General features: G+C 38.1%; 2 protein-coding genes across 4 annotated transcripts in view; one reads left to right on the top strand and one right to left on the bottom strand.

The window, feature by feature from the left end:
- The first annotated feature begins 2,070 nt into the window (after positions 1 to 2,070).
- Positions 2,071 to 5,810, top strand: mkrn2os.2 (MKRN2 opposite strand, tandem duplicate 2). Its single transcript, XM_083534333.1, has 4 exons — positions 2,071 to 2,526; positions 3,069 to 3,118; positions 4,070 to 4,238; positions 4,380 to 5,810. Exons 1-4 carry the CDS (start codon positions 2,270 to 2,272, stop codon positions 4,636 to 4,638), a joined length of 735 nt encoding a protein of 244 aa, XP_083390459.1. The 5' UTR covers positions 2,071 to 2,269; the 3' UTR covers positions 4,639 to 5,810.
- Positions 4,031 to 21,262, bottom strand: part of tsen2 (TSEN2 tRNA splicing endonuclease subunit) — a 17,598-nt gene continuing 366 nt past the window's right edge. Inside the window, exons 1-12 of one of the 3 annotated variants that reach the window (XM_083534229.1) lie at positions 21,021 to 21,262; positions 18,829 to 18,895; positions 18,687 to 18,726; positions 16,507 to 17,041; positions 14,617 to 14,691; positions 12,655 to 12,705; positions 9,551 to 9,689; positions 9,123 to 9,159; positions 6,399 to 6,510; positions 6,217 to 6,306; positions 6,024 to 6,085; positions 4,031 to 4,229 (exon numbers count right to left, since the gene is read on the bottom strand). The exon at positions 21,021 to 21,262 is cut by the window's right edge and continues 337 nt beyond it. In XM_083534229.1, the coding sequence (XP_083390355.1) occupies positions 6,026 to 6,085; positions 6,217 to 6,306; positions 6,399 to 6,510; positions 9,123 to 9,159; positions 9,551 to 9,689; positions 12,655 to 12,705; positions 14,617 to 14,691; positions 16,507 to 17,041; positions 18,687 to 18,726; positions 18,829 to 18,895; positions 21,021 to 21,206 (1,392 nt within the window). In that variant the 5' untranslated portion in view covers positions 21,207 to 21,262 and the 3' untranslated portion in view covers positions 4,031 to 4,229; positions 6,024 to 6,025. Of the gene's footprint in view, positions 6,086 to 6,216; positions 6,307 to 6,398; positions 6,511 to 9,122; positions 9,160 to 9,550; positions 9,690 to 12,654; positions 12,706 to 14,616; positions 14,692 to 16,506; positions 17,042 to 18,686; positions 18,727 to 18,828; positions 18,896 to 21,020 lie in introns of all 3 variants that reach the window. The other 2 variants (XR_014532245.1, XM_083534228.1) reach the window with 2 other exon arrangements.

Genomic DNA, 21,262 nt, shown 5'->3' with positions numbered 1-21,262 from the left:
AGCCTGACAGAAATAATAGAGTGCATTCTTATTTTAGAGAAATCTATGTGAAATATTGATTTCTGGATTTGTGTTTTATGGATTTTGTGCTGATAGAAAGTAACAATTTATTTACTTGTCCAAACAATAAAGATAAATATATAAACTTCAAAAGTCTTTCTTCTGATGTCTTTACACAAAAAAAATTGAGAATGATCTAAAAAACTGATTTAGGGCTTGTTATAAATTTAGTTGGTATTCATATTTCATTAAATGATTTTATTAGATAATGCAACAGCTACAGAAAGTCTTAATTCCTTTAGAAATGTTTGCTCAGAAACATCTATCCATCCAGCCATCTTCTTTGATTTTCTTTTGTTCTTTCTTATATACAGTGAGGAAAATAAGTATTTGAACACCCTGCTATTTTGCAAGTTCTCCCACTTAGAAATCATGGAGGGGTCTGAAATTGTCATCGTAGGTGCATGTCCACTGTGAGAGACATAATCTAAAAAAAAAAATCCAGAAATCACAATGTATGATTTTTTTACTATTTATTTGTATGATACAGCTCCAAATAAGTATTTGAACATCTGTCTATCAGCTAGAATTCTGCCCCTCAAAGACCTGTTAGTCTGCCTTTAAAATGTCCACCTCCACTACATTTATTATCCTAAATTAGATGCACCTGTTTGAGGTCGTTAGCTGCATAAAGACACCTGTCCACCCCATACAATCAGTAAGAATCCAACTACTAACATGGCCAAGACCAAAGAGCTGTCCAAAGACACTAGAGACAAAATTGTACACCTCCACAAGGCTGGAAAGGGCTACAGGGAAATTGCCAAGCAGCTTGGTGAAAAAATGTCCACTGTTGAAGCAATCATTAGAAAATGGAAGAAGCTAAACATGACTGTCAATCTCCCTCGGACTGGGGCTCCATGCAAGATCTCACCTCGTGGGGTCTCAATGATCCTAAGGAAGGTGAGAAATCAGCCCAGAACTACACGGGAGGAGCTGGTCAATGACCTGAAAAGAGCTGGGACCACCGTTTCCAAGGTTACTGTTGGTAATACACTAAGACGTCATGGTTTGAAATCATGCATGGCACAGAAGGTTCCCCTGCTTAAACCAGCACATGTCCAGGCACACCTTAAGTTTGCCAATGACCATTTGGATGATCCAGAGGAGTCATTGGAGAAAGTCATGTGGTCAGATGAGACCAAAATAGAACTTTTGGGTCATAATTCTACTAAACGTGTTTGGAGGAAGAAGAATGATGAGTAATGGTACTCATCATTCTTCTTCCTCCAAGAACGACCCAAGAACACCATCCCTACTGTGAAGCATGGGGGTGGTAGCATCATGCTTTGGGGGTGTTTTTCTGCACATGGGACAGGGGGACTGCACTGTATTAAGGAGAGGATGACCGGGGCCATGTATTGCGAGGTTTTGGGGAACAACCTCCTTCCCTCAGTTAGAGCATTGAAGATGGGTCGAGGCTGGGTCTTCCAACATGACAATGACCTGAAGCCCACAGCCAGGATAACCAAGGAGTGGCTCTGTAAGAAGCATATCAAGGTTCTGGCGTGGCCTAGCCAGTCTCCAGACCTAAACCCAATAGAGAATCTTTGGAGGGAGCTCAAACTCTGTGTTTCTCAGCGACAGGCCAGAAACCTGACTGATCTAGAGAAGATCTGTGTGGAGGAGTGGGCCAAAATCCCTCCTGCAGTGTGTGCAAACCTGGTGAAAAACTACAGGAAACGTTTGACCTCTGTAATTGCAAACAAAGGCTACTGTACCAAATATTAACATTGACTTTCTCAGGTGTTCAAATACTTATTTGCAGCTGTATCATACAAATAAATAGTAAAAAAATCATACATTGTGATTTCTGGATTTTTTTGTGGACATGCACCTACGATGACAATTTCAGACCCCTCCATGACTTCTAAGTGGGAGAACATGCAAAATAGCAGGGTGTTCAAATACTTATTTTCCTCACTGTAAATGTTTCCTACAAACTTTTTCTTTCATTCTTTCTTTCTTTAATAAACTTATTTAAATATAAACAGGAAAGTATGGTGATAATGCAATGCAAGTACACGAGGCTCTGCTTCTAAAGAAAATTGAGCATTAAATGCTAATGACAGGTTGCTTTGCCGACAGCACTGTTCCACAGGTGTAAGGTTGGGTGCAATTCGATAGGCGTGGTACAAATGATCAGTAGACGTCAGACTGCTGAAGTGCACCTGTTGGCCTCCATTTCTGCAGTGCTCAGGTGGCCAGAATGAAAAACGAGTGTGTTGAAAGCAGAGGCGAGCAGTTCAGATGCTCGTCGTCAATGGATAAGAGCGTGATCAAATTCAGTCACTGTGGCAAAGATATTTTTTGTTTCTTTGTGCCAGAGGAATGCCCCGAGTGTGGCATGGGTTTCAGTGGGAGAAGGCTGGAGGAGGCTCCCATCAGCATCCCTAATCCCTTCACCAATGGCCACAAAACACCCTGTGCTTTCCTCATTGCTCCAGCTGAGGAGAACACACTCAGGTACAAGACAATAGGCCTGTCTGTTTGTCTCTCTTTACTTGTATACTTTTTTTTTTCTGTTCTTTGTTTTCTGTGTGTTCTCTGTATATATATATATATATAGGGGGAGTGGCAGCTCCAGCGGTTAAGGCGCTGGGTTGCCGATCGGAAGGTCTGGGGTTCGAGCCCCGGTATCGCCAAGCTGCCACTCTTGGGCCCTTGAGCAAGGCCCTTAACCCTCTATGCTCCGGGGGTCCCTTATGAGGGAAATATCAAGGTCCGTGACGTCGGAGTGACGTAGGGGCCGCCTTCCCGTGGGCTCACCACCTGCAGGAGGGACCGTAAGGGACGGTGCCGTGAGGACTGGGCAGCAGTCGAAGGCGGGGGCCTGCTTAGACTGCTGCCCCCGCGACCCGAATTACGGATAAGCGGGAGAAAATGAATGAATGAATATATATATATATATATATATATATATATATATATATATATATATATATATATATGTGTGGATCCAACCTTTTTTGTTTATTTATGGAATAATTTGAATTTAACATTGACAGAGAATATGATGGTGGATCAGATCTTCACACTGGAATTACTGACACAAATGGTAAGTGGTGATTTGCTATAACATCTAAACCAAACATGACATACAGATCATATGTTAACGATATTATATTAATAAGATGACAAGTCTTTTTACCTGCACCGTCATCATTCTGTGGCTTATGACAGACCCTGGTCTTTATAACATGTTGCATGTGCATTAACGTCTTTGGGCGTTAATCCAGTTCTGCCTTTCTAACAAATAGGTTGGCACCACTCTACAACCCCAATCCCAAAAATATGGGGACACGGTGTATATTGCAGTTAAAAACAGAATGCAACGGTTAGCAAATCTTATGTAACCAGATTTTATTGACAATAAAACATATAAAATGTTTCAACTAAGGAAATGTACCATTTTAAGGAAAAGATAAGGAAAATTTGATGGCTACAACATTTCTCTAAAATGTTGGGACGGACATAAGTGTTATTAAAATTAAACAGTTGGAGAAACAATTTGCAACTAATTAGGCATTATGTCTTTATTTACATTTTGCACAGTGTCCCTACCTTTTTGGAATTGAGGTTTTACATTTTGTTGTAAAGTGGATGTTTCTAAACTTATATATATATATATATATATATAATAGCAGCTATAATGTCATTTCTTTACTCGTCTTAAAAATAGAAATTCATATTAATCTACAAGTCTCTGTGAATGAGCAGTTACTATTAAAAAGAGAATGTTTTAGACGAAGTGCATTAGCTTTAGTTTGATTAATATTCTAGCCAACACTGCTGTTATAGGTAACATTATAGAAAGGTAATTGTCACTTTCAGACTAATCAGAATTCAAAAAACAGTGCAATGTCTAAACTTTATATTTATGTTGCTGTTTAATGATGTGCGAGAAGATTGTGTAATCTCAACTTGTAGTTTGCACAGAGCTGATAAAAATAGAATTCAAAAATTAAAATAGCAGCATGTAACCTTCTTTTTCTTTATTGTTGTGAAGGTATTGCGTATAACTACACCAAGTCTGGCGTTCGGAGAGACTGTGAGGGCTGGGAACACTGCATCAGCATCAGGTTAGTCCAGCCTGACATGTACAATCTCATCAATCAGTGGGATCAGTACCTGGAGAAATTCTCCTCAGCCCAGATGTGGGATCCACTCTGGAAAAGGTAGATACAATCGTTACAAGAATTCTTAAAAACTCTTTTTTGCTTGCAAGTGTATCAACAATGTAGTATAGTAAGATATTTTTCTTACTTCTGTCTCTGCTCTGGTTTATTGACACCCCCCTATACCCCACTTTGTTTCAGCTTTAATGAGGAGAACCACAACTGCTACAGCTACACACTGATGTTTATAAACTGTGTGCTGGCCATGCAATCCAAACGAGCACTCAGCAAAGACGAGTTTACGCAAACTTTCATTTTGCCACGCATTAAACGGGCGGCCAAGTACACAATGCTGTGTCAGGAGATTACACATAACCACTTTTATATTGTGGACAGTCCAAAGAGAGACTCACAGAAAGAACAGGATGATGAAGATAAAGACGAGAAAAGCAACTCATGATTTGTGTCCATGTCAGTTAAACTCTTCTGCTTAACAGTGTTAAGTGTTTATCGCTCTAGAATAAGAGAAGAAATTATGCACCTTAAAACTATAACTTTGTAATAATGATATTGTTTGAATCTTACAAAATTCTATTACTGTCAAAAGAGTCATATCAGAACCCTGCTACTGGATCTTTTATCTTTAATAAAGAGTCATAAAATCAGTACTTTTGATTCTTGAGTGAATTCTCGGTGCTTTTACTTAACAAATAAGATACAAGAGAATCACATTTAATTGATGCAATTCAATATTCTATGCTCCTGCACATCATACCCTTTTGAAGGCCATACCCTTTTGTTTTATTGTTGCAGACACACAGTGAGATTATCTCACACTTGTGTTATGGGAATCACACTTGTGGTTCCATGACAGGTTCTTATTTAACACAATTTATAAAAGGGAAATAGGAGTTTAAGTAGTAAGATGTTGTATCTTACGATGTTGGACTTCAGATCAGAAGATCGTAAGTTTGAATCCAAGCACCACTGAGCTAAAGATATTCAATAAAAATCCTCTATGGATCCACTCCGAATCCTTAAAAATGTGCTTGGGTACTGCAACAAGGTAAAACATATTTTGTTACTGTCCACCACCAGTCACAACTTCTACAAGGTACCATTTTTTTTTTTCTAGTGAACACTACATTGCACTCTATAAACTAACCATGCAATCACGCTAGCACTGCTCCTATTAGCATTTACAGATGTGGCCTGTCCACAGGGAAATAAAGAAACACACAGTCATATAATTGACACATATTTCATTACATGATTTCTAATATTTTTCTGCAACAATCACAATGATTGTTAATCTGGTGTAGCCCAGAACTAAAGCTCTGAAAAGAGAGATGTGACAGTTACATGCTGAGCCAGCGATTGGGATTTGTAGCTTTACTGCCTCAAAATAATAATAAATATTTGTTATTATTGTCAGAAAGATGAATTGCTATTCTGCTAATTAGTGCCAGTGCAAGCCAATGAGGTTATAAAACACTGGTGCTTGCATCTGCAATGATGATGTGCTCATATTTATTGAATACATAGGTGACTAGAAAAGTGAACTATGGAAAATCATAGACATTTTGCGCCTTAGCTCACAGCATTATGTTATAAACCACCAAGCCACCAGTGCTGCAGTTTGCCAAAAAAACAAAAAATAAAATGCACTGAATCAGGGCTCTATTATCATCCCAAATTAGAAGCAAAAAAAGCCATTTTCCTTTCGATTGTCTACAGTTTCAGATGTTACTGCATTAGTGTTACGCAAAGAAACAAACCGACATGTGAGAAATCTGCATTACAGGAAGTGCAAAGAAGCTTTATTAAGACTCGAGCATAAATCACATCTAGATTTCTTCTTGTTCTGTTCGTTCTCTTGATGATATCCATCTGCTCACAATAATCTCCTGAAATAAAAAAAAAAGAACCCCAATGCAGTCAAAACTCAGCTAAATGATCTACATACATATTTGTACGGTATGTATGTAAAAAAAAAAAAAAAAAAGCTACATACTGTACATATTTGCAATTGCCTGACCTGAATTTTGAGCCGTTTCAGGCAGTCTGGTGAGGAGATGTCCTCTCCGGTCAAACCCGACGGCACGATGACGTAGCCAACCATCAGCTCCTGCATGTAGAACATGAACACAACAATGTGTTAACGTGATATACAAGTTAATAACTGCTCAGAAATAGGAAATAGAGAACATAAGTGTTTACTTTAGAGACATTGGCAGTGGTTCGACTCAGAGCAGCTAAAGATCTCCAGGTAAACGGCCTCAGAGCAGCACCATGGAATGACTCGTCTACTCTCTCCACTGCCACAGAGTAGCTACACACCAAGAGCAGAGGTGTAATATACAGTGAGGAAAATAAGTATTTGAACACCCTGCTATTTTGCAAGTTCTCTCACTTAGAAATCATGGAGGGGTCTGAAATTTTCATCGTAGGTGCATGTCCACTGTGAGAGACATAATCTAAAAAAAAAAATCCAGAAATCACAATATATGATTTTTTAACAATTTATTTGTATGATACAGCTGCAAATAAGTATTTGAACACCTGTCTATCAGCTAGAATTCTGACCCTCAAAGACCTGTTAGTCTGCCTTTAAAATGTCCACCTCCACTACATTTATTATCCTAAATTAGATGCACCTGTTTGAGGTCGTTAGCTGCATAAAGACACCTGTCCACCCCATACAATCAGTAAGAATCCAACTACTAACGTGGCCAAGACCAAAGAGCTGTCCAAAGACACTAGAGACAAAATTGTACACCTCCACAAGGCTGGAAAGGGCTACGGGGAAATTGCCAAGCAGCTCGGTGAAAAAAGGTCCACTGTTGGAGCAATCATTAAAAAATGGAAAAAGCTAAACATGACTGTCAATCTCCCTCGGACTGGGGCTCCATGCAAGATCTCACCTCGTGGGGTCTCAATGATCCTAAGGAAGGTGAGAAATCAACCCAGAACTACACGGGAGGAGCTGGTCAATGACCTGAAAAGAGCTGAGACCACCGTTTCCAAGGTTACTGATGGTAATACACTAAGACGTCATGGTTTGAAATCATGCATGGCAAGGAAGGTTCCCCTGCTTAAACCAGCATATGTCCAGGCACGTCTTAAGTTTGCCAATGACCATTTGGATGATCCAGAGGAGTCATGGGAGAAAGTCATGTGGTCAGATGCGACCAAAATAGAACTTTTGGGTCATAATTTCACTAAACGTGTTTGGAGGAAGAAGAATGATGAGTACCATCCCAAGAACACCATCACTACTGTGAAGCATGGGGGTGGTAGCATCATGCTTTGGGGGTGTTTTTCTGCACATGGGACAGGGCGACTGCACTGTATTAAGGAGAGGATGACCGGGGCCATGTATTGCGAGATTTTGGGGAACAACCTCCTTCCCTCAGTTAAAGCATTGAAGATGGGGCAAGGCTGGGTCTTCCAACATGACAATGACCCGAAGCACACAGCCAGGATAACCAAGGAGTGGCTCTGTAAGAAGCATATCAAGGTTCTGGCGTGGCCTAGCCAGTCTCCAGACCTAAACCCAATAGAGAATCTTTGGAGGGAGCGCAAACTCCGTGTTCCTCAGTGACAGGATATAAACCTGACTGATCTAGAGAAGATCTGTGTGGAGGAGTGGGCCAAAATCCCTCCTGCAGTGTGTGCAAACCTGATGAAAAACTACAGGAAACGTTTGACCTCAAACAAAGGCTACTGTACCAAATATTAACATTGACTTTCTCAGGTGTTCAAATACTTATTTGCAGCTGTATCATACAAATAAATAGTTAAAAAATCATACATTGTGATTTCTGGATTTTTTTTTAGATTATGTCTCTCACAGTGGACATGCACCTACGATGACAATTTCAGACCCCTCCATGATTTCTAAGTGGGAGAACTTGCAAAATAGCAGGGTGTTCAAATACTTATTTTCCTCACTGTAAATACACACCTATGTACTGTGTATATATTTAGGAACAGTGAGAAATGGAAGAACATAAAATTACTTAATAAAGTATCAATGTGAGATCCTACAGGTTTCAGGAATTGAGCACCATTATTCCAAAAGTACGTGTGTGTATGCACAGTGATTTCTGTTAAGTACAAAGTGATGTTAGTAATTTGTGGTGTGCATGCATAAAAAGAGAAGTAGAAATTTGCCCCCACCCAAGTCTTCAAATCATTAGATGAAATTTCATTGTAATGGTTTTTGTGCATCGGCTTTTTGTGCATCGTTTTTGTGGACGCACTGTTTTGGAAACGTCAAAATGAACTAGAATCAAATATAACAACTCCAGAAACTGGTTTACCTACACTGCCTACTCTGCTTATAAGGCACATGAAAAATCTTTTTATTTATTCAAAAAATATATATTGTTCAGACAAAATGTTCAGTAGCATCCCTAATAAAATAAAACAACCAGCTTTTCGTTTAACTTGTCATTTAACATTTTTTTTTTTAAATAATAATATTTTGTGATAAAAAGAAAAAATCAATGAAAAAAGGGATTTTATTTGTTACTTAAAGAAACAGAAAACTGCAGCTAAGGCTGTATGTGCAATAGGAGTGTATGATCTCAGAATCACGCTGACCAGCTGGAATAAGCTGAAGATGTTAAAAATGAATGTTGAAGTCTCGCTTATTACAACTTACTATTACAACTTAACTTTTATTATTTTCTTTTTTAATTTTAAGTTTCTAAACCCTAATACGTAAAGATCATACGATTCTAAGTGTGTAAGGGAAAAGTAATTGGTAAAAATCCAAGTGTTTAGTCTCAACAGAGGGACTAGAGATATTTAAGGGGGAAAAGCTAAAGCTTGTGCATGTTATTTTATTAGTAATATTACGGCTCAAAGTACCATAAAGAATATATTTCTGACCTACGATTGATTGAATTTTCACCTATTAAATAAACACATACCAACCTTGCATGATAAAATGGTGGTCCCTTTCGATAGAGCACTGCAGGAAAAAATAAAAAAACGTGTTAAGGAAAATCTCAGAGGAGACGTAACTCTATACTGCTCCTAACATGAGAGTCGTGTGTCACAAACATAGCCGTTCTGGTGCCAGGATTTCAGTTTCTTGCTCCAAATTCAAGGCCAAGAGTCACCACTGCAGACGAAAAGGTAAGGAGATCAAGGAAAGCAATGCTTAGTCTAGCTGAATAATTCACCTGTCATCTAGTTCCACTTACACCTACTGGATATTCTTTCTCTTTGCGAAGAGATGAAGTGGGACACAGTGGAAATGAGGAATAGCTCTTTCCCATGTTAAAAAGCATTGCTGTATGCTGATCCTGGTGTATTTTTTACATGTATCAATTGAAGGTGGTGTGATTGAGCGTCCTTACTTAAATCAGTGCCATACTTAATGCCCGACTTGGGCACCCATCCTTTACTGCGGAAGTAGTGATAGGCTGCGTACGTTATCTCGAAGTTGGGCTGCGCAGAACGAAATATTCTCCAAAGCTGAAGGATGGACAAGGCTTCCTGAAAAACAAACAAATTCTGTTAAGACTACAAGATATGTCTTGTGCCTTGTAGCCAAAATAATCCTGGATTTATTGGCGTTAATCTAAACGTTTATCATTGAGCCAGCTCTTATTGTCTTTCCTGAAGGAAATTTCATGCCTGTGAATTCACAGAAAAATGGCTAACAAAGACTAACAGTGGAATAAGGAGAAGCACTGTGTTAAAGCATTCAACTCAGGGGAAAAGAAACACACACACATTACCATGCTGACAACAAATACCAGCAGATGTGTAGAAACCGAACACTTAGTGATTCATGTATGTCAGTGATATAGGACAGCTTACAGAAATGTTTTTTTTTTTTTTTTTTTTTTTAGTTTAGTAGCACTTTATGCTAGTCAGGGTTGTGGGTGGATCATTTTGGATCCGTGGAAGTGTGTGTGTAAGGTAGGACTATTCTACTGGATGGGATGCCATTCACATTTTCTTGCGCACAGAAAGAAAGTGGGAGACAGAAACTTAAACCCAGAATTAAAGCAGGCAACCTAGAAACATAGAGCTCACTGTGAGACTGCAGGATGCATGACTCCTAAATACTTTTTAAGTTTTTTAAGCCATGTAATTCTGTTTGTGTTTAAAGGGCACAAAGTCTCAAATCCTTACATATTTATGCCTGAAATTATACTTTGAATCACATAAAGTAAATATAGTATATTTAGTATATGAAACTTTTCAACCAACTGACCACAATGTTCTAGATGTAGAAATAAAGTCTTGGTAATGTTAATGGTGTGCATATTTAATAAAAATTGTGAAATTTTCCAATATGTTGCTGCATATTTAACAACAATTTATATATGTATATATATAGTGAGGAAAATAAGTATTTGAACACCCTGCTATTTTGCAAGTTCTCCCACTTAGAAATCATGGAGGGGTCTGAAATTGTCATCGTAGGTGCATGTCCACTGTGAGAGACATAATCTAAAAAAAAAAATCCAGAAATCACAATATATGATTTTTAAACTATTTATTTGTATGATACAGCTGCAAATAAGTATTTGAACACCTGTCTATCAGCTAGAATTCTGACCCTCAAAGACCTGTTAGTCTGCCTTTAAAATGTCCACCTCCACTACATTTATTATCCTAAATTAGATGCACCTGTTTGAGGTCGTTAGCTGCATAAAGACACCTGTCCACCTCATACAATCAGTAAGAATCCAACTACTAACTTGGCCAAGACCAAAGAGCTGTCCAAAGACACTAGAGACAAAATTGTACACCTCCACAAGGCTGGAAAGGGCTACGGGGAAATTGCCAAGCAGCTTGGTGAAAAAAGGTCCACTGTTGGAGCAATCATTAGAAAATGGAAGAAGCTAAACATGACTGTCAATCTCCCTCAGACTGGGGCTCCATGCAAGATCTCACCTCGTGGGGTCTCAATGATCCTAAGGAAGGTGAGAAATCAGCCCAGAACTACACGGGAGGAGCTGGTCAATAACCTGAAAAGAGCTGGGACCACCGTTTCCAAGGTTACAGTTGGTAATACACTAAGACGTCATGGTTTGAAATCATGCATGGCACAGAAGGTTCCCCTGCTTAAACCAGCACATGTCCAGGCACGTCTTAAGTTTGCCAATGACCATTTGGATGATCCAGAGGAGTCATTGGAGAAAGTCATGTGGTCAGATGAGACCAAAATAGAACTTTTGGGTCATAATTCCACTAAACGTGTTTGTAGGAAGAAGAATGATGAGTACCATCCCAAGAACACCATCCCTACTGTGAAGCATGGGGGTGATAGCATCATGCTTTGGGGGTGTTTTTCTGCACATGGGACAGGGCAACTGCACTGTATTAAGGAGAGGATGACCGGGCCATGTATTGCGAGATTTTGGGGAACAACCTCCTTCCCTCAGTTAGAGCATTGAAGATGGGTCGAGGCTGGGTCTTCCAACATGACAATGACCCGAAGCACACAACCAGGATAACCAAGGAGTGGCTCTGTAAGAAGCATATCAAGGTTCTGGTGTGGCCTAGCCAGTCTCCTGACCTAAACCCAATAGAGAATATTTGGAGGAAGCTCAAACTCCGTGTTTCTCAGTGACAGGCCAGAAACCTGACTGATCTAGAGAAGATCTGTGTGGAGGAGTGGGCCAAAATCCCTCCTGCAGTGTGTGCAAACCTCGTGAAAAACTACAGGAAACGTTTGACCTCTGTAATTGCAAACAAAGGCTACTGTACCAAATATTAACATTGACTTTCTCAGGTGTTCAAATACTTATTTGCAGCTGTATCATACAAATAAATAGTTAAAAAATCATACATTGTTATTGCTGGATTTTTTTTTTTAGATTATGTCTCTCACAGTGGACATGCACCTACGATGACAATTTCAGACCCCTCCATGATTTCTAAGTGGGAAAACTTGCAAAATAGCAGGGTGTTCAAATACTTATTTTCCTCACTGTATATATATATATGTATGTATATATATATATATATATATATATATATATATATATATATATATATATACACACACTGTATATATATATATAACACTGTATATTTGATGCACGGCTTTTGCAAGCCAAACACCCGGTGGCTGGGTTGATTTCCTGTCTGTGAACTGAACCTACACAGTGGCCTGTGAGAGACCCATATTTGTAAGTTTGGCTTAAATATAGCTCGTAATATACAGTGTACTACATATAGTTTCTATGCTGTTATATCATCCCTTGTGTAGTGAGCATATGCAGTCAATAGGAAGCCATTTGTAGTATATAGTTTTATATATATATATAGTATAGTTTTAAATATAGTTTATATAGTTATGGTTACAATGTTGCATCATTCTTATGAGAGACTCACTGACAGGAAAATATGAACAATTTATCACCAAAAGACAACAACAGATGTCTTAATGGCATTTGACAAAATTTGCACTAATTGCACCCTGAAATGATGTTAAACGTACCCCTTCATGGAAAACTGACAAGCATCCAAGCGCGTAAACCAGGAAGAAAGCCTGCAATGCAAAGATGCAGAACATAAGTAATGAATTAAAAAGGAGAAAAGCCAAAAAACACTTAAAAGTTTATGTTCTTTCAGCGCCGGGATATGTGGGTGGAAATGGGTTCACTTTAAGATCACGCTGCTTTCGAGTTGAAGGCCGTCCCCCTCAATTAACAATGAAAGGTAAAAAGCTCATGGATTGTAAATACCGACTCGTAAAACTGCATATATTCACCTCGACCCCGCTATAACTCTTTAACGATACTCTTGGGGGAAGTGCAGCTTGATAGAACCAGGTTTATCCATCTTCAACGGCTGAAATATTAACGTCGGCCATGTTTATCCTTCAGGGAGGCTTGTGTTAATATTAGCCTGTGAAGAGAGCGTGCTATGAAATGGCTACATTTGAACACTTTCCCTGCTTCTTTAACTGTTTCTACTGGCCCAAAGTGTTGAATTCTCTTGATCAAATCCAGCTGTGAAAATATGTCTTAACTGAACTTTATAACGTCTCCACCTTGATAAGAAAACAAATCAGTGTATTAATAGCAGAGCACTGGAACAGCATGGCGCAGCTTGTAATGAAATGCAGCTGTGAGTCATTTGTAGAGCTAGAACTAAAGCAAAATACTAATATTTGATGATATTTTACACATATTTTTAGGAATTTTAAGATGATTTCTATTTTTTTTATTCCCCTAAAATTGCTATTTACAACTTCATTACTTTAACCAAAATATGGCAGATACAATAGGCGCACTAGTCCAGTATTTGAGAATGAATATCATTATTCAATATGAATGACAATCTCTTTGTTGTGCTGGCACTTTAAAAATATTGTTGTTCAATACGATAACTTCTTTATCAGTATTTACATTTGGACATTTTCATATTTTATTTTAGTTCTGATGAAATGATTACCATTAACTGGGTCAAAATGAAAAAAATGTCCCTAAACAACTTTTTAGTCTTCGGCGAAGATGTTCCACTAGATTTTGGGGTGTGGTTGTGAAGAATTTTGCTCATTCAGCCACAAGGATTTTAATAAAGTCAGGTACTGAATAAAGTAAAGCCTGGTGTGCAGTCAGAGTTCCAATACATCCCTAATTGTTCAACTGGATTGAGATCAGAGCTCTATAGCAGGCCACTTAAGAACTTCCACTTTAACCATGTAACCCATATCTTAATGGAGCTTGCTTTGTGCACCACTAAAACCACTATTCAAAATAAATTTAATTGAATTAACCAATTTTTCTGTGATGTAACGATTAACAGTATTATAATCACAATGGGTGCATAGGTTCCTTGTATTGAGTTTTTGTTTAAAAAAATAAAATAAATTAATAATAAAAAGAAAAAATCAGGATGCTCGTTCCATTAGTTTGGCCTTCGTTCATCTTCCCACCAGTTCAAGCTAAACAAAAAAAAAACACGTTTCTGTTCATCTAAGACAAATGTCAACTTAGCATATCTGGTTTAAATGTAGCATAACACTGTAATGTTGGTGAACAGGTATTTAAAAGATACCGCCACTGCTGAGGTACAACTAAGGATTATAACTACAATAACTCCCTTGACAGATTTTATTTGGCATTGTGCAGCTCCAAACTAACTGAGCAGAAACACAAAAAAACTAGAATGATTTATACATTCATATATTATACACAGAGCTATTACTAGCTGTAAACCTTTGTTTCTACCAATTGGCAAGTGTTACAATTACAGTAACACAGAAAACCATTATTCACTTATCATTTATTTTATTTTAAGCACTTACATACAATTAATCAGAATTAAATGCAATCATATGCAATGTATAATAGTGTAATGTATTGTAAGGTCACAAGTTTAAATCCCACCATCACCAAGCTGCCACCGTTTGGCCCTTGAGCAAGGCCCTTAATCCTTGCAAACTTCCCCCTACCTCTTCATAACTGAGCTGTAGGTACTCCATCATGTTAAATGGGTTGATTCGGCATACCAACTTGCCTCTTCTGCCCTGGAAGGCAAAACAACAACAACAAAGTAAACACTGCATCACCGCATGCATTATAATAGTCAGATTGGCTACAGCAAGGGGTAATTTTTGAACTATAGTTTGCCATTACAGTATATGAGCCCCACCTCAATTTCAGTGAATTTAAAATAAAGATAAATGTGTCTCACAATAACATGTTAGTCATTTCTGCTAGTGTGTCTCATAAATCCAGTACACAATCATATGATCATTCCGCTGTGTGTGACACAAAGTTGAAATGCCGGGGTGGGGGGGGGGGGGGGGGGTTGGAGAGGGAAAACCTGATCTCACGCCTTTCTTTCAAAGCTATTCAATGAACTAAGCATAATCAGTTTCGGTCATGAGATATAAAGGCTTGTGAAGTATTATATTTACAAAATAGTTGTGAGCACATCTTTTCAAGACAGACATCATGATTGTGTAAAGGGGAAATTGTTTACACTTGAGATATTTGGGAAAGCATTGCTTCAAACCTTTTGATAAAACCTCTGTAAGAAGGGCTAAGACAGCTTGTTTCCAAGTACACAACCAGACACACCTCCCTGCCTCAACCAATCAGGGTTCTCATTCCAGCTGACTTTCACAGTGCACACAACATACACATAAAGTGTTTGAATGTTTAAGCACTGCATGCTAACAATTCAATGGGTCTCTAAGCACTTAATAAACACTTTCTATGTACTCAACTCAAATACACATCAGGGTAGAAATGTACACAGCATGGCCAAATGTGTTTGGCCACCAGAATATTTAACATCCAAATCCAAATCTATGATTAGTTTCAAGTTGTTGTCCCTATAATATAAATATTATAATATGCCCCCCGTTATTATTAAGTTTACATTGATGCCATTGAGCAGACGCCCTTTTCCAGAGTAATGTACAAAAAGTGCTTTGAAGACTCTATCAATGAATAAATCAACACTGGTTCACTAGGATGCAAACGGATTATACAATCAGCCTAGAATTCTGTTGGGAGGAATTATAACACAAAAACAAACAGAGAAAATAAGTTTTAGGACGAGGTAGATCTTCACCCGTCGTTCAAAAATGTGGCTCAGTTATTTGGGCATCTAGGGGAAGTATATTCCACCACCTTGGTGCCAGAACAGAAAAGTGTCTTGATGTATACCCTCTTACCCTGAGAGAAGGTGGGATGAGTTTTTGCCCTGTTGAGGCTAAAAAAAGCTTCACTCTTTCTGGAAAGCTTTCCATTACATTTTTGGATCATGTAAAGCTGTCGAGGTTGACTATTTAAGTATCCAAGAATAGCCGTATTTATCATATCACCTTAACGAAAGCTACATTTTAATGGCTGCTTGGAAGACCATTTATGCCATTTTCTGCATAAATAAGCTCACAGACACATTCAATTGGCAATATCACTCTGATTGACAGGAAAATTAGTTTGGCATCCTATTTATTCAGCTAGACATGCCTGTGCCACAGCTATCAATGGCCAAGGGAGCAAAACTGGCCATGCTCTCTGTGTGGAGGATCCAGTACATACTTAAAAATGGTGAAGGAGGTATGATTATATAATCAAGACAACACCCACTGACTATTCTTCTTTAGATTTTGTCAACATATCTAATTGCAGAGCACTGGCTATTCAGATTAGTCAACTATTTGGATCAGATGATCTTTTCAGAGCATAGATTTCGGTGATTTCTCTTTAAAAGTTAAAAATAATAATGCTTGCAGCAACTTTGTGTTTAAGTGTAGTGTGATAAACAATGGCTGGAAAAAGGCTAGTAGGCTCTTATTGGTACAGAGACCAAACAGAAAGGTATTTACTCTTTTGATGTCCTCATTAGGACCGCTATCTTCATCTTTTTCTTCAGGTTTATCCACCAAAACATAACCATGAGCTAATGACAGATCACGGCCCTGTGTGTCGGAAACAGAGCCACCACTCATCATTTCACTCGCATCTATTCGACATCCACAATGAAGTATCCAGTCATCGTGTCTTTTGCATTTGATTTTGGCAAACACGTCCGGATCGATTTGCTCGGGTTCTTTGGGATATATTTCAGCCAGAGGATCGTAGTGAGGGTCCCCTTGTCTGCGAGGTCTCTTAGCCTCTGGCGTTCCCGCTTCCTCTTCCTCTCCATCATCACATTTCGCAGCTGCTACATGCTCCATTGACTGATCCTGATCTGAAGAGGGTGCCTGACACTCCTGAAAGTCCACTTCCTCTTTACTGTTCTCTTTTTCCAGATTAAGATCAATAGGATGAGTCAGCATCTTCAGCGTCTGACTGACAGCTTCTTTATCCAATCCCTGAGCCAGGAGAGCAGAGTGGGCCCATCTTACGTGCTGCTCGTATCTGCGCAGCAGGAACAGAGAACATATTGAGTGGTTTAGTGCTTAAAAGAGTGATGACGCACTTGCAGAAATACAGTTTATGCCCAAGGCTTCGTTCATATTACTAGGATCAAATAACACAAATATGATTTTCTGCCTTAATGTGGCACAGATGTAATTTTGTCAGTGCAGATTGAAAGTCATGTGGCTTCTTTCCAAAGCATATACGCATATTAAACCATCAAAATTTACATATGGAAAAAAGCTTATCATGTAATCATAGCACAAGTCTCAGTTACTTAAGGGGGGAAAAAAATCTCATTTGGATGCTACAAATTTGCAGCTAAGATCACAAAGCTCATACTGAACTCATTCAACATTCTTAACACTTATCATATATAACTAATATGAATACTCATTGTATACTTCAGCTACAGCAAATGCATGAAGGTACAAAAGATGTGCACATGATGTTACCACCTCAATGACACTGAAAATAATTTTGGTACTTTTTTCTTTTTGGTTAGAATGTCTTGTAAAATATCACCGTCATTTTACAGTCTAGCAGTGCAATCATTGTTGTACATATTTTAAAAGTACATTCAACATATGGAGTGAACTGTGCCTAGTCAAATAAATACATATTTAGATTAGATATTTCTAATCTTACCTTTAATTGAAATACAGGTGTGTTTATCAGAACTGTCAGTCATCACGTTATCGGTATATGTTACACACACTATGGCTAGATATTGTACAAAGTTCCAAAGTAACTATCATACCTGACGCACAATACTGTCATTTGCACTACCATGCACTCTCACACCTTATGTACATTACTGATCTGTCATATAATCTGTATTCCTATTTAATACTCATATTGTCTATATTGTCTCACATTGTATTGTCTTGTATAGTCTGTTTTTGTCTTGTCTTATCAGTTTTGTCTTGGAAAGTCCAAGCTGAATGTATAGTTTTATTTATGTCTGTACTTTGAGAGTCGCTAACAGCTGGAAACTAATTCCTTGTGTGTGTGTCAACACACTTGGCCAATAAACCATTCTGATTACGGTACACCTGACATTTCCAGTCATATGTGGGTTTTCCCCAAAATGTTAACACATAGTTGAAGGCACACAATTGTAAGAAACCCATACCTGTTCCAGCATGTCAATGCTCCCCTGCACAAAGCAAGCTTCATGAATATATTGTTTATTTGGAATGGAGTGGAAGATCTTGCGTGGCCTGCTACAGAGCTCTGACCTCAAGTCGACTGAACACCTTTGGGATGAACTGGAACACTGATTGCACCCCAGGCCTCCTCACTCTACATCAGAACCTGACTTTACTAACACCCTTAAGGCTGAATTAGCACAAAGCTTATCCAAAATCTAGTGGAACATCTTCCCAGAAGAGTGGAGGTTATTCTAACAGCAAATGGTGAATAAATGAGAATTGGGATGTTCAAAAAGCACATACGAATCATAGTCAGGTGTCAAACATTGGCCATACAGTCTGTCCTGTCTATCATAAAATTAATCTGACTAATAATAATATATATTATTATTTAGAATATTAAAAGATTTGAGCTCTACAAATTAATTTATGAATAATACTAGTAATACAAATACTTTAATACAATAACAACAATGCTTTAAATGACTTACTTTGCCAAAGGAATGACAGGTAAACATCTGTCACCGATATCTGGAAAAAAAATAAGAAAACGAAAATATTTTGACATTGTAGACTTCAGTGGCTCTATATCAAAAGTTAGAAGCGTGCAAATAGTTTGCCTTCGATACGCACATTCCCACCGTTCAGAAATACTGTGTTGTGGTCTACTTTTGGACAGAACTCCTTTACCAAAATAACCCTGAAACAGACACAAACAAAAGTTTATGAGTTCATGGTCAAAATGCACTGTTGCCAATGAATGAGCTAAATAAAATTTAGAGAATCATTTATATGACACTTGATGCCGATTAATGCTTTGAAATTGTCTTTATAGTACATTTATGCAAATACCCACCAGCCAGTCATGTGCTAAAACAATCACAGGTTCAAGTCAAGAATTTACGGTCAAGATTACATGATGCCTCCTAATCAGAATGGGAAAAACATTGTGATTTCTCTGACTTTACACGTGGCGTTGACGTTGGTACCATCAACACTGATTTAAGTATTTCAAAAACTGCTGATCTTCTGAGACATTTATCATGAGTCTTTTTTGAAACGATACAGAATACAGTGAATAAGCGACAGTTTTGTGGGTAGCATACAGTAACCTAATACAATTACACTTTTCAGCTGTGGATAGCAAAACAAAGTCTTGGAGCACAAGACAAGGTAGATGTGTTGTACATCACGTTCCATTCCTGTCAGACAGAAACAAGAATATAAGGCCATTATGAGTACAGACTCACCCAAACTGTCTTCAAATGTACACTTTGAGTGATTCTCTGCTCTTGATGGCCTCAGATTCTTTTTCTCAGACCATTCATTTTCTTATGATCTCAGACAAAACATTATCTTATGATCTTTCTCATCAGAAAATCATTCAGATGTTGCAGCCCTAGAATTAATACAATATTACCCTAATTCTAAAAAGTTTCAGAAATGAAAATTGATTGCAATGATTTGCAAGTCTCATAAACCCATATTTTCTTCACAATAGAAATGTACCACTGTTTCGCATCCCCTCTTCTTTTAACAACAGTCCATATACATCTGGGAACTGAGGAGACCAGTGACTGGACTTTTGGGAGAGGAATGTTGTCTCATTTGAGTCTGATACAGGATTCTACTTGACTTTACATTCCTGGGTATTTTGTGTCATATTTTTCATTACATGAGGTGGAAAATGTCTAGACTGCAGGCAGGCCACTTCAGAACCCGGTCTCCTCTAATACGAAGTCATGCTGTTGTAATAGATGCAGTATGCAGTTAGCATTGTCTGGCTGAAATATCATGTTGGACCATGTTCACGTATGGCTTCTTCTTTGCATGCTTGCCTTGCTTCAACCTGTATTTGTTGATGACGCATCAAATTGTGTTCAGAAACAATGATTACTGGAGCTATTTCTAAGCTCATACAGTGATTTCAATTACAGAATTATGCCTGTTTTTAAGGAAGTGCTGCCTTTGAGGGCCCAATTCACAGGCATCCAATATTGATTTTCGCCCTCATCACTTATTTATAGATATTTCTCCAAACAATTGGAGTCTTTTACTAATATTATGTACTGTAGATCATGGGATATATAATGTCTTTGGAAATCTATTTTGAACATTTTCTTAGAAAACTTTTTTACAGAATGGTGGACCACTGCCAATTTAATTCTGATAGACGCTTATATTATACTTTACATTTTCCTTAAAATGGTTCATTTCCTCAGTTGAAACATTTGATATGTTTTTCTGTATTCTATTGTGAATAAAATATGGCTTTATAAGATTTGCTAATTATTTGCATTGTAAACAGTGTCACAACCTTTTTTTTTTTATTGGGGTTTACCAAGAATGTACCAAGATGTAATAATGAGCAGCAGAGAAGATCCCTTTAAAACAAAGCACACGTTTTCTCCTTATTTATTTTACAGCTGTATAACTAAAGACACATTTTGCCAAATGGTGCATCAACTGGATCACAGTTAGAGCATGAAAAAACAAACAAACAAAAAAATCGTTTAGACATCATAACACCAGATGAGATGGCAGCATAAAATCGTTTGGGACTGGCTGAAAGGTGATCAAGTCGAAAAACCTGTTGATGGAAAAACTCCAGTATCCAATCAATCTCAATGGCAGCCAATCAAAATACTGAGGTCAGATCATGAACCTGAAATCCCACAAAGTGTATGGTGCCAAAAAAACACGTTTTTTTTCTCTGCAGTTTCTCCCACGTGTTGTTTACTGTGCACGTGGTGATCTGTTTTAAAAAACTCAGAAGCCTCTGATCTACGTACTTGCTTATTTAAAGCTTATAAACTACAGCTTACCTTTCCATAAAGAGCCTGAATGTGTTCGCTTCCTCTGACTATGACATGCTGATGTACGAGTTCAGCTTTGTATATTTCTATTTGCTGTTCTGATGGGGAGTCTTTGCTGAACGGAACAGGAAGTGGTGCTTCAAAAGATTCATAAACCTTCGTCCTCCTTTTTGGAGGGCGAAATATCGCTTCCATTTCATCAAGCTATGGCTTAAGCATCAATATGAAATATAACTATGTTGGTAGAAAAA

Source organism: Silurus aristotelis (genome assembly GCF_946808225.1).
Source record: "Silurus aristotelis genome assembly, chromosome: 28".
Lineage (NCBI taxonomy): Eukaryota > Metazoa > Chordata > Actinopteri > Siluriformes > Siluridae > Silurus > Silurus aristotelis.
Note: the sequence above shows the minus strand (reverse complement) of the source record. Positions and strands in the feature narration are given on the sequence as shown.